This window comes from Drosophila ananassae, chromosome XL (assembly GCF_017639315.1).
Source record: "Drosophila ananassae strain 14024-0371.13 chromosome XL, ASM1763931v2, whole genome shotgun sequence".
NCBI lineage: Eukaryota > Metazoa > Arthropoda > Insecta > Diptera > Drosophilidae > Drosophila > Drosophila ananassae.
Genome location: NC_057931.1, coordinates 3,228,244 through 3,242,460, shown reverse-complemented (window position 1 = coordinate 3,242,460; position 14,217 = coordinate 3,228,244). Strand labels below are relative to the sequence as shown.

Genomic DNA, 14,217 nt, shown 5'->3' with positions numbered 1-14,217 from the left:
GGGGTTTCAGGACCGAAATAAGAAAATTAATTAAATAAATAAGAAAAAGAGTATATTTTAGAGAGGTTTTTTATTAAAACAACAGAATCCAACTAATTGTATTTATATCCTTCCCAAACCGATATCCCGTGCTTGTGAAATTAATGTTAATTTTTTGCATTTAACACTTGGTTGCTCTCAGCCACCCCACTGTGGCGGAGTCGATGTGGCGGGAGAGCGCCGACTATATAAGGCAACGCCGCTCGGCGATTTCGCAAAAATAGTTGAAAAGTGCCCATCGTACTTGGCGTGCTAACGGGGTCGACAGTCAATCACAGAAATAAACGGCGCGCAGACCAAAAAAAAAAATAAATAAAAATATAAATAAATAAAATATAAAGCGAAAAGCGGCAAAACGGAAAGCGAACTAGAATTATTTGTTTTTGTTTTGTGTTTAAGAGAAGACAGAGCAGCCATGGCGTTCATGATGCCCGTTATGAAGAACAACTACGACATTTACAAGGACACGCGGTCCCGCAAGACCTCCGAGTGCTCCAACGCCAGCAGTAACGGTACCACGGCCCTGGCTTCTGCCCTCGGCACACCCGCCCCCCCCGGCAGTGCCCCCCATTCGCAGCGACGCCGCAAGGTGTCCGAATGCAAGTCGGAGAGTTTCGCCGCAAGTCCATCGCACTTCGGGGGAGGCGGTGGCATCAGCAGCGGCAGCGGCAGCGGCAGCGGTGTAGGCGGCTCCAACTCTCATCGGTTGCAGATGCAGCGCTCCAACAGTTCACGCGCCTTCCCACGCAACACCTCCCGCAGCTCCCACGGCTCCATGCAGCACATGCAGATGATATCGCCCACGAGGTCCAGTCCGCCCAGTCGCTCGGCCACCGCCTCGGCTCTGGAACGACAAGCGGCCGCCCAGGCAGCCGCGCAACTAAATTTGAAACAAAGTACCGCTAGTGGCGCCACCGGCGGAGAATCCTCCAACGACTATACCAAATTCCATCTACGGTTGGTCGACAAGCTTCGCAAATCCTTTCGCAAGGATAGCGGTAAGAGGTCATGAGACCAGGTCCATCAGCAGCAACAACAACAACAACAACAACAACAGCAGCAGCAGCAACAGTACAACAACCATAACGTCAACAACAACAACAACGAGAACAACACAACAGGCGGAAGTGCAACTCTAATTGGCGGCGGCAACGGCGGCGGCAACAACAACACCTGGATGGAGGAGGCCGAGGCGGCCAAGGACGATGTCCTTGCCCCCCGAGATCAGCACAGGGGGATGGTCAGTCGTTTGTCGCGACGATTCCGGCGCTATTGCAAGTTCCTCGCCCACTCCCCCTTCCACTCCCGCAGAGAGAGCGACGGGGATGCCGATGCCGATGCCGATGCCTCTGGCTCGGCGGCTGCCTCTGCCGTGGGCAGCTCCATGGAGCAGCTAACGGGCGGGAAGCGTAGGCGCAGCAGCAGCATCGGGAGCGCCGGCAGCCGGCTGAAAATGCGACTACGACGCTGCACCTCCTCACCGGGCTAGAGAGAGAGAGAGCACCCCCAAAACAACAGTTAGCCGGAGCGCTGGAGCCAGTCCAAAGGATAGGTGGCCAGAGCAGGACCACTACCTGAGATCGCTACAGGTGATCCCAGAGAGTAGCAGAGCGAGAGAGAGAGAGAGGACAGACTGGGAGTGAGTAAACGACGCAGGAGGAGGAAGAGAAAGGAGAAAGCAGAGAGAGTTGGATTAGAATAGAAAAAAAAGTTGACGGTTGTTGATAAATAATTCAAAAATACTTTATTTAATCAACGGTGTAATTAATTCTAACTAATTATGTAATATTAAAACATACAAAAAATAGAAAAAAAATGTAAAAAAAAAAAGAAAATTATATATGTATGTTTGTATGTGTGTATCAGGCTTCCAAAAAAAAACCCCCAATTTTAAATTTTTTTTGTAATTTTTTTAACGAAAACAGTAATTGCAACTGCCAATTGCATTGTACAACAACACCCACAAAAAAAAAACAAAAAGAACAAAATACAAATCTAGACAAAACAATTAAGAAAAAACAAAAACAGATTTTAAATAGATATTGTTTTTTTTTTTTGTGTTTATTTATATACACTGTAATTGCATAATTAGTAAGAGCAATTGACAATATACTTTTTAAGCATTGCGAACAAGCAACAAAAACAGAAACAGAAAATTAAATTAAAAAAAAAATACAAAAATTAACGGAGCAAGTTAAATCAAACTGAAATGCAGCTGAAAACAGACTTAAATATTATTATACACAAAAAAAAAATATATGTATATATGTATGAATACATATCTATATAAATATGTATACAAGAATGTACCTAGACAAAAAAAAAAGCCTACATTTAAGCTAAAATTATTGGGTTTTTTTACTTAATTTTTTTTTTCTTAGTTAGTAATTTTTGTAATTACACAAGCATACACAGTAAACGAAAAAAAAAATCAGAAAAAAAAACGAAATAAAAAAGAACAAATCAAGAATATACATGTAATTTTATTTGCACGCGAATAACGGCTATTTTAAATGTCAGAGAAGGAAGAGAGAGAGCCCCAGAGAGAGATAGAGAGCGAGAGAAAGGGGAGAAAGAAAGGGCGAAAGCTGCAACTGCAGCCAAGTGCGCAAAAAATGCGTCATGTGTGGGCGGGCGCAGGGGGCCCACCCCTGCCCACCCTCCTTCCTCGCCAATTTGGCCACAATTAGACAAGCTAACTATCTCCCTCTGGCGCTGCTGCTGTTGCTGCTGCTGCTGCAAAAACGGTAAAATGGTATGCGGAAACAACAAAATGAAAGAAAAGCCAAAATAACAGAGAAAAGAAAAATGAAAACAGTACTTTTTCTCTTTCAGAGCGATCACTGTCGCGTTAAGTATACGCCGTGTTGTTGCATTTGAGTCACAAACTCATGCCCGAAATGAGAGCGTCACGGCTGCGGCTCTTCTGCCGCCTCAATAACCTTGACCTTTGGACAGAGTGGCGGTGACAGTGGCGTCGAACCGTCGAATTGCCGCCAAAGATGGGCAAGATGAAATCTATGTCATTGTTACGTGAAAAGATACTATATTGAGAGAACGTTTTGTATCTTTATTTTTTGTTTTATTTCCAATTAAGAGCTTGGAAAAAAGATGCACAAATTGGATTGGATGCGATGGTGGAACTCTGACCATGAAATGAATAATTTTTTTTTTTTCATATAGAACTCGGTGAGCAGTTAGCTGTGACTCTGAATCAGTCACTGCTATTCTGATTAAATTTCTGTGCGTTGACGATTTCAATTTCGATTTGTTCTGATTCGCGCATGCGGCAAATTAGCGGAAGCCAAGTGCTGCATATTAAATAAAGAACAGCTGTGCAACCCAACCGCATCCACCAGTACCATAGTCCAGAGTCAGTGCCAACAATGCTGGAAAATTAGAAACGAAAAATAAGGTCCACCAGTTCCAGTAACTCCACAGATACAGATACATATGGAATATATGTATTGAAGGTCCCAGGTCCCAGCTTTTATATAAAAACAAATACATATATTTGTTTGCACAGTTGCCATCGCATTTAAAATAACAATTCTGCTTAATTATTATTTATTTTAGGGTTTCCAGAACTAATATGTCTAGATACAATAATATCTAGATAGAACTAACTTATTGTTCTTCAATTGATTCTGTCATCTCTCGTACGATTCATCATATCTATAGGGTTTTCAGATCTTAATCTCATCTTAATATCATATATATTTAGTTTATATTGGATATGTATCTAGAAACATTTCATTATCTTTCAAATTCATCATATCTTTGGGGTTTGTAGATCGAAAACATATAGATAATCATAATCTTTTGGGTTTTTAGATCTTAAGGGTTCTATATCTCGTATATTCATATTCTACATAACAATTCCACTTAATTACTCTTTTTTTATAGTTTATATATAAATATACCTAGAAACTATATCTGATAATCTTTCAGATTCATCATATCTTTAGGGTTTTAAGATCTGGCATACATATGTAGAAACATAGATAGATCTCATAATCTTACGGGTTTTAAGATCCTTAATAGAATAAATATATCTAGAAACCTTTGAAAATCTTTAAGATTCATCTTTAGGGTTTTTAGATCTGAAAATATAATAACTATCCTAATCGATTATTAGTAATACATCTACATGAATCCCATAGATAGATCTCATAATCTTCCGGATAATATTATGAAATCTCATAAAAGTCCTCATATCTTACGGGTTTTTGATCTTCAAGTCTGATCTAAAGGGTTCTGTTCTATTTCTATATCTTATACAACTCTATAGAGTTATATATATGTATCTCTAGCTGATTATCTTTCAGATACTATTATTATATCTCATAAAAATCATTAAAAAAACGATTCTGTTCTATATCTCTTAAATAACTATTAATTAATTATCATTTATTTCAAGTTTAAAGAAGAATCTAGATCTAGAAAGATCTGACAATCTGTCAGATCCATCGCATCTTTTTTTCGAGTGCATATCTGTTCTGTGATTATGAAACCCTTATTATTAGTTCTTATCTCCGATGTGCTCCATAACCAGTTCCAGCCAGTTACTACATTGTTTTCGAGCACCAAGTGCGGCACATTTTCAAGTTCACATGGTCATAAATGGCCGGAAAGATATCGAGCGCCGGAAAAATATCGCAGATATTATAATTTTCTGCATCCATAAATCCACCGATCCTAGGCCCTGTCATAACAGTACTCTAACCATAAAGTATCTCAAAAGTCCTCTCTAAAGTACTGTTCGATTCGACGAATTTATGAATCATAAAGGCGTTTGATCTATTGCGTTTTTTTAGTGTTTGTTTTGTTTTGTTTTTTGTTTTGTTTGTTTTTTTTTTTTGTCTTTTCTAAGAGGCAACAGGTTTTGTCCCCACCAGCCCCCTCCCCCTCCACCTCTATCCCCAGCACAGTCCATGCTACATTTTGCCCGCGCGTGCCGCATTCAACGTGATGCTGAATTGAACAATTTCCAGTTCGATCCCCTCCCCCTCATGGTCGTAGATACAGATACAATACACAGATACAAACTATTCGTATTATGTTTTGTTTGGATTGTTTTCATTCAATTATACTGCTTGCTTGGTCAGTTTTGTCTAATTTCCACTACTGATTATGACATTTAAAAACACTGTACAAATTATTCTGTACAAAAAAAAATTAAAAACAAAAAAAATATATATCTTATCACGTGGCCCGTTATTCCGTTCTCATCTCGTTGGAGAGAAGCGGTCAGGAATTAAATTAATATTCTCAATTGAGAAAGCCACGCCCCTTCGACAACAATATCGCCCATTATCGTGCAGTGGAAAATTCCCAAGAAAAGCCCAGTGCAAAGAGAGAGAGAGTGAATGAGAGAGTGTAATGGAGAAAATGGCAAGGATTACGCCTCTACTCTGTTCATCGATTAAACAATGCAGAAAAGGGGGGAGGGGGAGCGGGAGCGGGGAGGGGGAGCATGTCCTGACCTAGTCTAAGTTGCGCTATTTCTCTCCCTGCTAAGCCTCTCTCTCACTCTCTTACTCTCTTACTCTCCACCCTCTTAGCCCACTGCCTCCCCCACCCACTTTTCTAGGCTTCATGTCCTTTTTAAATGAAAATCAAGCCAAGAAATTCCTTAAAAAAGTATTATATTTTAATGATTTTTAAAAGATTTTAGTCTTCAAATTCTTTACAAATTCTTTCAAAAATGTTCTCCTTTCTCTTGCTCTCTTATTGTTTCCTTTTCCAGCCAATCAAAACGCAAAAAATGCCGGCAGAAGGTCCTGTGACCCCTGCTTTTCGGCTCGTGTCAAGGACATTCAACTCTGCCTGTTTTTCGTTTGCTTTTTTATCGATTATTGTCTTTTTCTTTCCTTTTCTAGCTTAATAATTCATATAATTGATTTTTTAGGGTTTTGTTTTTTGTTCTTAAGTGCATTTTATTTAAATTTATACATAACATGCTTAACAAAAAAATGTAAGATATTTTTAAGGTCTTATTGCCTGTCTTATTGCTTTTTTCTGTTAGTAACTGTTCTTATGTGATATAATAGGTTATAATCGCAAAAAAGCAATTTATTAGTTATATTTTAAGACTAAAGATTTTAAAAATCATTAACTACTAACCTATTTTACCTAAAACCTAACCTACTTTTCCTTTCCTTCCGAATTAACGGCAAAACAAAGCTTTTTTTCAAAGAGAACCTCTAAAAAAGGATCTTGAAGAGCGGAGAGAGAGTGAGAGCGAAAGCGTAAGCTCTAATCCCTCTAGTCAGCCAATTCAAATCTCTCCTTTAAACTAGCTTTCTTTCTTTCTCTCTCTAATTAACTGCAAAAAAAAGCTTTTTTCAGGAAGAACCGTTAAAAAAGGATCACGACGAGGGAGAGAGCGAGTGGAAGCTAATGATGGTCACACTGTCCCCCCAAGAACTTCCCACTTTTTCCGTTATTTTGGCCATACTCAAAAATACCGTTATAAAGAGAACCCTAAATGATATATACCTTTTAGAAAGAGTATTTAAAAAGAAACATTTCGCGAAGGTAAAGAAGAAACAACAATAGCTGGGAAAGGAGGAGGAGAAGGCCCACCACCACCATAGGCAGCGAAGCGGGGCGCGAGAGCTTGTCTTGAAGAATGGCAGAATGAGGGAGCAAAACAAACGGAGCGATTGGAGAGGAGGAGCGGGCAACCAAAGCGCGCCAAGAGTGAAAGTTTCTTTCCAGTGCACTCGCACACTCGCACACTCGCACAGGAAAAGCAAAGCAAAGAGCCAGAAAGCCAGAAAGCCAAATTGGTAAGAAATGAAATTGAAGCTCTTCTTTGGTATGTTGGCCACAAAAAAGCAGCGACGCCGGCAGAGAAAACATTAGGCTGGACCTTAACAGTTACTCAGTAATATTACTCATACGACTAGTGAGCCAGGCTTAAAAATATTTTATATCAAATAAAAAAACAATAAAAAAAAACTCATTAAATAAAATTAATTTTTTTAATTTATTTATTTTAAATATATATTATTTAGTATATTTATTTAAAAAGTTCACCCCTGGGGGACGTGCAACAGCGTCTCATGTTAATAACAGACGCCTCGGCATATATTTTTGTTGTTATTATTGTTGTTGTTTTTGTTGTTGTTTTTGACGCGTTAACACGGCTGAGCTCTCGGAGCAAGTGGAGTCCAAGACCAAGGCAGTCAGTTGGCCAAGATCTCGCGCCTCGCTTGGACACGAATCAGTTCCAGTTAGTATCTTATAGGCCTACCAACTGGTACATCCCACTAACTGGTCGAGCAAACTACTAGCCACTGTCCCTGGAAATGTGCGAAATCGGCACCTGACTCAGGAACTATCTATCTAGTATCTATCAGATATCAGATACAAGAAGGGAATACCTTTGAGATCCGAATTTTCAACCAGGTGAGTTGCCAAAAAAAATAAAAAACGTGGGGAAATGAAAGTTTAAACCTTGATTTAAATAACAATGACTGGAAATTGAAAAAGTAAACAACTAAACTATATTTATTTAAGAAACTTTCAAAATCTTTTCATTAAAAAATCTTCTCATAATTAAATTTAGTTCATAATTGACCTAAAAAGTGGTCCAGAGTTCTCCGAAACCAGTTTAGGGCAGGTGCACTTCCAACTCATGATTTCCCATTTCTCTCAAAAATAAAAAAAAAAACTTTCTTTCTTCCCCCCCACTCTCCGCCTCCGCCCTCTCTCTTTCAGATCTTTGAGAAGAAACACGAAGAATTCCTCCACATAGTGCTCATCTCTAGCTATGTCCTCTGAACCTTCATCCGGATCAGGCACACCCTTTCCTCCTGGTTTCGATCCTGCGGCCGAGTCAGCTGAGAAGACTCTCTGCTTCCGGGGATTCTGGGCCTGGTTTGTTCTCATCCTCCTGATAGTCATCTTCGTTGCGGCCATCATGTGGTTGCTGAGGAAGTGCATCCAAGGACCCATCTACCGCAAGGCCAACAGGATAGATGGGAAGGTAAAGGATATACCTAGTCGGTCTTCAGATCCATTATAACCTCCTTGTTCCCTCCAGGTCGTCATCGTCACGGGCTGCAATACGGGAATTGGCAAAGAAACCGCTCTGGAGCTGGCCAAGCGAGGAGCTAGGGTCTACATGGCCTGTCGGGATCCGGGTAGGTGCGAGGCCACCCGCCTGGAGATCATGAAGAGCAGCCAGAACCAGCAGCTCTTCAATCGCACCCTGGACCTGGGCTCCCTGCAGTCCGTCCGGAACTTCGTGGAGCGCTTCAAGGCCGAGGAGACCCGGTTGGATCTCCTGATCAACAATGCCGGGGTGATGGCCTGTCCCCGATCCCTCACCGCCGACGGATTCGAGCAGCAAATTGGCGTCAATCACCTGGGCCACTTCCTGCTGACCAACCTACTGCTGGACCGGCTCAAGCAGAGTGCTCCCAGCCGGATTGTGGTGGTCAGTTCGGCGGCCCACCTGTTCGGGCGGATCAACCGCGACGATCTGATGAGCGAGAAGAAGTACGGCAAGTTCTTCGGTGCCTACAGCCAGTCCAAGTTGGCCAACATCCTGTTCACCCGGAAGCTATCCGCCATGCTCAAGGATACGGGTGTGACGGTCAACTGCTGTCATCCGGGTGTGGTGCGCACGGAGCTGAACCGCCACTTTGCCGGTCCCAATTGGATGAAAAGTGCCCTCCAGGTGGTGTCCCTCTATCTCTTCAAGACGCCCAAGGCCGGGGCCCAGACCACACTGAAGCTGGCCCTCGATCCGCAGCTGGAGGGCTCCACGGGCGGCTACTACTCGGACTGCATTCGCTGGCCATTGGTGCCGTGGGCGAGGAGCACCGATACCGCCGACTGGTTGTGGCGGGAAAGTGAGAAGCTGGTGGGTCTGCCGCCCTCCTCCTCCTCCTCCCCCCCAACCGAATCACCTGGCCGCAATGGGACAAGTAACGGGAACGGAAGCTCCGGACCGGGAGCCATGCAATCGGTGGACACTGTGGTGGTGAATCGATCGTAGTTTCTTCCAGTGTATTTGCAAAAGTGACTTTCCCCTATTTTTCCCCCACTTTTGTGTTTTTTTTTGTGTAATACCATATATCCTGTGCTTAATTTTAAGAAAGAAAACCCATTAAAAGAAAAAAGTTATGCTCTGTCATGGAATTGTTTGGTTTTTTAGCTTTTAAGCGAACAATTTACGGCCACAGACCGAAAACCAAAGAGGACACTGACGTTTATGCCACTATACTGAGAGAAATCATTAACATAAAATACTTTTATTTATTTTCAATTTATTTACATATTTTAAAATTTTAAATTGTAAAGATTTATAATCTTTTTTTTTCATAAAATAAATTAAATTATATTCTTATCACTCTGAATTTTTTCTTAGTGTATTCTTATTCCGCTCTGGCAATGCAATTATATGTGGAGAACCAAGACAGAGACAGGGAACATGAGTCAGTCACTCTGTCCGTCAATTTGGCGCTCTCTCTCACTCTCTTTCCCCCCAATTGCCATTTGCATTAACGAAAAATCGCATGGAGCGAAAGAGACAGGCGAGAGGAGGAAGGCGGTAAGGCGGGTGGTGGGGGCACTGCCATTAAACCCATTCGTGCCCGTTGGGGTCGTTCCGGCTGCGCTGGAAAAGTTGGCAACAAAAAAGTGAAAATGAAAATCAGAAAACTAAAACCGATTCGGTTTGATCAATTAGTGGTAATTGATATGCATTTTTAGTTTATTTGAAAGTTGTCTGGCACTTGAAATGTAGACAATTGGCGAGCCAAATTTCAAAGAAATATTTTTTAGCTTGGACATGACACAGTGGGGGGTTAAGAGAAGCCGCAACACATTATTCGAAAAATTGCAATGGAAATTTCCACTCGTGAATGAGTGAGTGCCTTTTGATTGCGAGTCACCCCTCTCGCTTTGTTCCAACCACCCACCCCCCTATTACCCATCCCCATCCCCCCTCCACCCGTATAATAAGAAGCCCCAACAAACAGCTGTTGCATTGGCAAGTGAATTTGATCGATAACCAGCCAAGGGTAGGGGCCAGGGGCAGTCACAACAATATAAATTATAGAAAATTACCTTTCGTCTTTCGTGAAATGACAAAAAAAAAGGAACTACCCCAAGACGTACAAACATAGTTTTTCCGATTTTCCAGAACCTTCTCCAATCGGTTAAGAGTTTTTTGTATATCTCTACAAATTATGATAACGGTTTAATCCTATTTCCTTCCAGAAGTCTCCACAGAGACAATATCTTGAGAACACGTCCCAAGATTATGCCTTAAATTGATATATCAGGTGAAATACTTTTAATTATTAGTCACAATCACTCATGCGCTAGAAATTACCTATCAGGTGGTAGGTAATAGATATTACCTGGTCGTGTAATCGTGTTTTTTTTCTAAAACGTATGCGGGAAAAACGACCGATAATGGCTAATTGTAAACCCATTTAACCTACCCCAATTCTGTTTATCAAAATGCACACAAACTACTATATACATACGTACATATAGATTTTTCCTGGAATAAACAGAATGCAATTTTGCGAATATTTTCAGCAAATTGTGCAATTTCTGTTTGCAAAAATCAAGAAATCTTGCAAATGTTTAGATTAACATAAAACGTGCTGGCCACGTTAATCAGAATTTGTACTTCTATAATATATATACCTACTATATAGACTATTCTATAGACAGTAATTCCCATTGACGCAACTGCATGAGAAAAAATATTTAAATGCCATTTGAATTGAAATATTCCCTTAGAATGTGTCATCACATTCTTCAGATAATCTATTGTGGGATGAAACAATTGACAAACATTCCCTTTCCATTGTATGCTACAAGAAATTAGTGTATAATTTTATAAATATATTATAAATTGCTGTCTGGTTAGTGTACAGATAGATATTGGTGGCCTAATTTTAGAATGGCTTGGCGACGTGACAAACGCCCTAAACAATATCATATTCTTCAATTCTCTGAAATCTTTCGCAGAGCAAAAGGCACGTTTTCATAAATGGGGCAACGACTTGCTTGATCTGTTCAAATCTATAGGCGGTTGTAGTTTCAAATTCAAATAGTAACGGAAAGTCTCCACATTAGAATATCGATAACGATAATTATCGTTTGGGTGTCATATTGCCGGCACGTTCTGTTCTGCGGCCCATCTCTATTACATCGATGTTGTTCCACCTCTAGTTTTGTTCGTCAATCGTTGAGTTTCTTTTTTGTTTTAAATTAAAAAAAACCATTTAAAAATATAAAATGGCCGACACAAAGGGCGTGAGTAGCCAATAATATAATTATATCCACGTGGCGCCTGCCACCGACTATCCACTAGCGCAACAATGGCCACCGGCCACCGGCCATCTTCGATCTTCTGGCTTGGGTGCTGCTGATTCATTTTTGGTGTGGCGGTGCCGCTTCTGTTTTCTGTCTCTGCGTCTGTTTGTTTGCCGCCACCTCCGCCTCTGCCACCTCCACCTCCGCCGCAGCAGTTCGTTGTCACCGCGCTTCATTGTGCGATTTCCCAGGCGTCGGCATTCTTTCAGAATATTTCTTTGTTTTCGCAGATGCACTGCATCTGCACTTAACAAGCATAGGGGCGACCCAGATAATACGGGTGGAATGCCGATGCTTATCAGCCGTGCCCCTTTTGGACAAATTCCAATATGTGGCGACAGCGAAACTTTCAGCGTGCGTGCCCAGCATGCCAATGTCTTCAGGGGATGGGGGCGGGGGCGCCCTAGCTTTCTATGACCGCCGGCCAGTGGACACTCAACTAATCAGCGATGGTCCTTCACTTTCTACAGTTTTCTAGCATCGAGACGCCCGGCTACGTGGGCTTCGCTAATCTACCCAACCAGGTCCACCGCAAGTCCGTGAAGAAGGGCTTCGAGTTCACGCTGATGGTGGTGGGGGAGTCGGGCCTGGGGAAGTCCACGCTGGTGAACAGCCTCTTCCTCACGGACCTTTACCCAGAGCGCATCATTCCAGATGCCATAGGTGAGATAGAACCCCCAGTACTCCTAGGAATATTTAATTATTCTTATTATTTTGCAGAGAAACAAAAACAGACTGTTAAGCTGGAAGCCTCAACCGTGGAGATCGAGGAGCGGGGAGTCAAGCTGCGTCTCACTGTGGTGGACACTCCCGGTTTCGGGGATGCCATTGACAACTCGAATAGCTTCGGAGCGATTCTGGAGTACATTGACGAGCAATACGAGCGCTTTCTGCGCGACGAAAGTGGCCTAAACAGACGCAACATTGTGGACAATCGCATTCATTGCTGCTTCTACTTTATCTCTCCGTTTGGACACGGGTGTGTACAAATGATCTGTTGATCTGCTGGCGATGGATGGTCGTTACTCATCCGAATGATATCATTTTATTATTCCTACCTGCAGCCTTAAGCCCCTCGACGTGGAGTTCATGAAGAAACTACACTCTAAAGTCAATATTGTGCCGGTGATCGCGAAGGCGGACTGCCTCACCAAGAAGGAGATCCTGCGCCTCAAGTGCCGCATCATGCAGGAGATCGAGAGCCACGGCATCAAGATCTACCCACTGCCAGACTGTGATTCCGACGAGGATGAAGACTACAAGGAGCAGGTGAAGCAACTGAAGGAAGCTGTGCCTTTCGCCGTCTGCGGCGCCAACACTCTGCTCGAGGTCAAGGGCAAGAAGGTTCGCGGTCGCCTCTATCCATGGGGCGTTGTCGAGGTGGAGAATCCCGACCACTGCGACTTCATCAAGCTGCGCACCATGCTGATGTAAGGATATATTACTCTCCCTCTCTTTTAAAAGGCTAATCTGTCTATCCCCTGACTAGCACCCACATGCAGGACCTGCAGGAAGTGACGCAGGAGGTGCACTACGAGAACTATCGCTCCGATCGCCTGGCCAAGGGCATTAAGAGCGGTAAGGGGCCCGGCGAAAATGGTGTGAAGCCGGAGCGAGAAAGCATCGTGCCGGGCCAGGCCAGTGTGCTGTCGGAGAAGGATCGCATACTGCAGGAGAAGGAGGCCGAGCTGAGGCGTATGCAGGAGATGCTGGCCCAGATGCAGGCGCGCATGCAGGCCCAGCAGTGATAAGGTGATGGATGCAGCTGGCTGGATGCGATGAGAAGCAGCACCGAGTCGTGCAATCGATAAAGTTTATATGCAAAATGGGAAGCAAAATGATAAAGTATACATGCATATACATAAACATATATATATTTTGTATGCAGATTTAAGTTGCGATCGCGCTTTAAATTCTATACTCTCAATTGTGAAACGACGGGCGCTATGTAATCTGTATTAATTTCGCATTCTTCATATACATATACACTAATAATCGTAGGTCTTAGATATACACACTCTATACATATACATATACATATGCATATACATATATATATATATATATATACATAATATAGAATCGAAAGAAAACGTCTGCAATGCAATTGCTCCATTCAAAACGCACCATCAACAAAAAAAAAAAAAACAAACAAACTCATTTCATATCACTCCTAAAAACACACACTCACACGAAAACAACTGTATTCCTACTATTTAAATGTATTTAAATGCGATTAACAATTATTATTGTACTCTGCGTTTAGGCTAAGCGATTCCTATATATCCGATTTGTATTGTATGTTGATCCGTTCTTTGTATGTCCCTTGTTTAGGTTATCCACTTTATTATATCTACATATATGTGTCTTCATTTTATACCTATATATATTCATATATATATATCTGTTTATGTATATATGCATACATGTATGTGTGTAGGAGTGCGTCGCGCCAACTCGAATTTGTTTATAACTCACTTTTATGCAAAGGTGGCACATCCTTTTGGACTGCCCGATTCCTATTCTATATACATACACTCATGTACTTCCTGCGAGCTAGGTTGCTTTAATTCGGCGACGGATGAATTCGATTGACAGCCGCACTCTCGAAGCAAACAAAACAAAAACAAAAACGAAAACCAAAATGTGAAATCTCCTTTATGTATTTGAACATTTTTTTTATCCTAATATAATCCTCGATGAATACATATATATGCTTTTTATACGATTTATAATCCACACGTCTTTTTATTGGTTTTTCCACTTGGGGTGTAAAGATATACTCTGCAGATACTTTCCGGTGAGGTCCGGATAGAGGGATTGGAT

General features: G+C 41.9%; 3 protein-coding genes across 3 annotated transcripts; all 3 read left to right on the top strand.

The window, feature by feature from the left end:
• Window positions 1–234: 234 nt before the first annotated feature.
• On the top strand, window positions 235–2,509 carry LOC6503608 (uncharacterized protein DDB_G0286447). The gene is given in 3 exon segments (XM_001964033.4): window positions 235–1,047; window positions 1,049–1,125; window positions 1,128–2,509. Coding segments are annotated over 3 exon segments (1,071 nt in total). The 5' UTR covers window positions 235–454; the 3' UTR covers window positions 1,529–2,509.
• Window positions 2,510–7,183: 4,674 nt separating this feature from the next.
• Window positions 7,184–9,195, top strand: LOC6503609 (retinol dehydrogenase 12). Its single transcript, XM_001964032.4, has 3 exons — window positions 7,184–7,455; window positions 7,768–8,035; window positions 8,093–9,195. The coding sequence occupies exons 2-3, from the start codon at window positions 7,820–7,822 to the stop codon at window positions 9,050–9,052; spliced, it is 1,176 nt and encodes a 391-aa protein (XP_001964068.1). The 5' UTR covers window positions 7,184–7,455; window positions 7,768–7,819; the 3' UTR covers window positions 9,053–9,195.
• Window positions 9,196–11,187: 1,992 nt separating this feature from the next.
• On the top strand, window positions 11,188–14,126 carry LOC6503611 (septin-1). Its single transcript, XM_001964031.4, has 5 exons — window positions 11,188–11,331; window positions 11,862–12,054; window positions 12,112–12,370; window positions 12,456–12,821; window positions 12,881–14,126. Exons 1-5 carry the CDS (start codon window positions 11,314–11,316, stop codon window positions 13,137–13,139), a joined length of 1,095 nt encoding a protein of 364 aa, XP_001964067.1. The 5' UTR covers window positions 11,188–11,313; the 3' UTR covers window positions 13,140–14,126.
• Window positions 14,127–14,217: the final 91 nt, after the last annotated feature.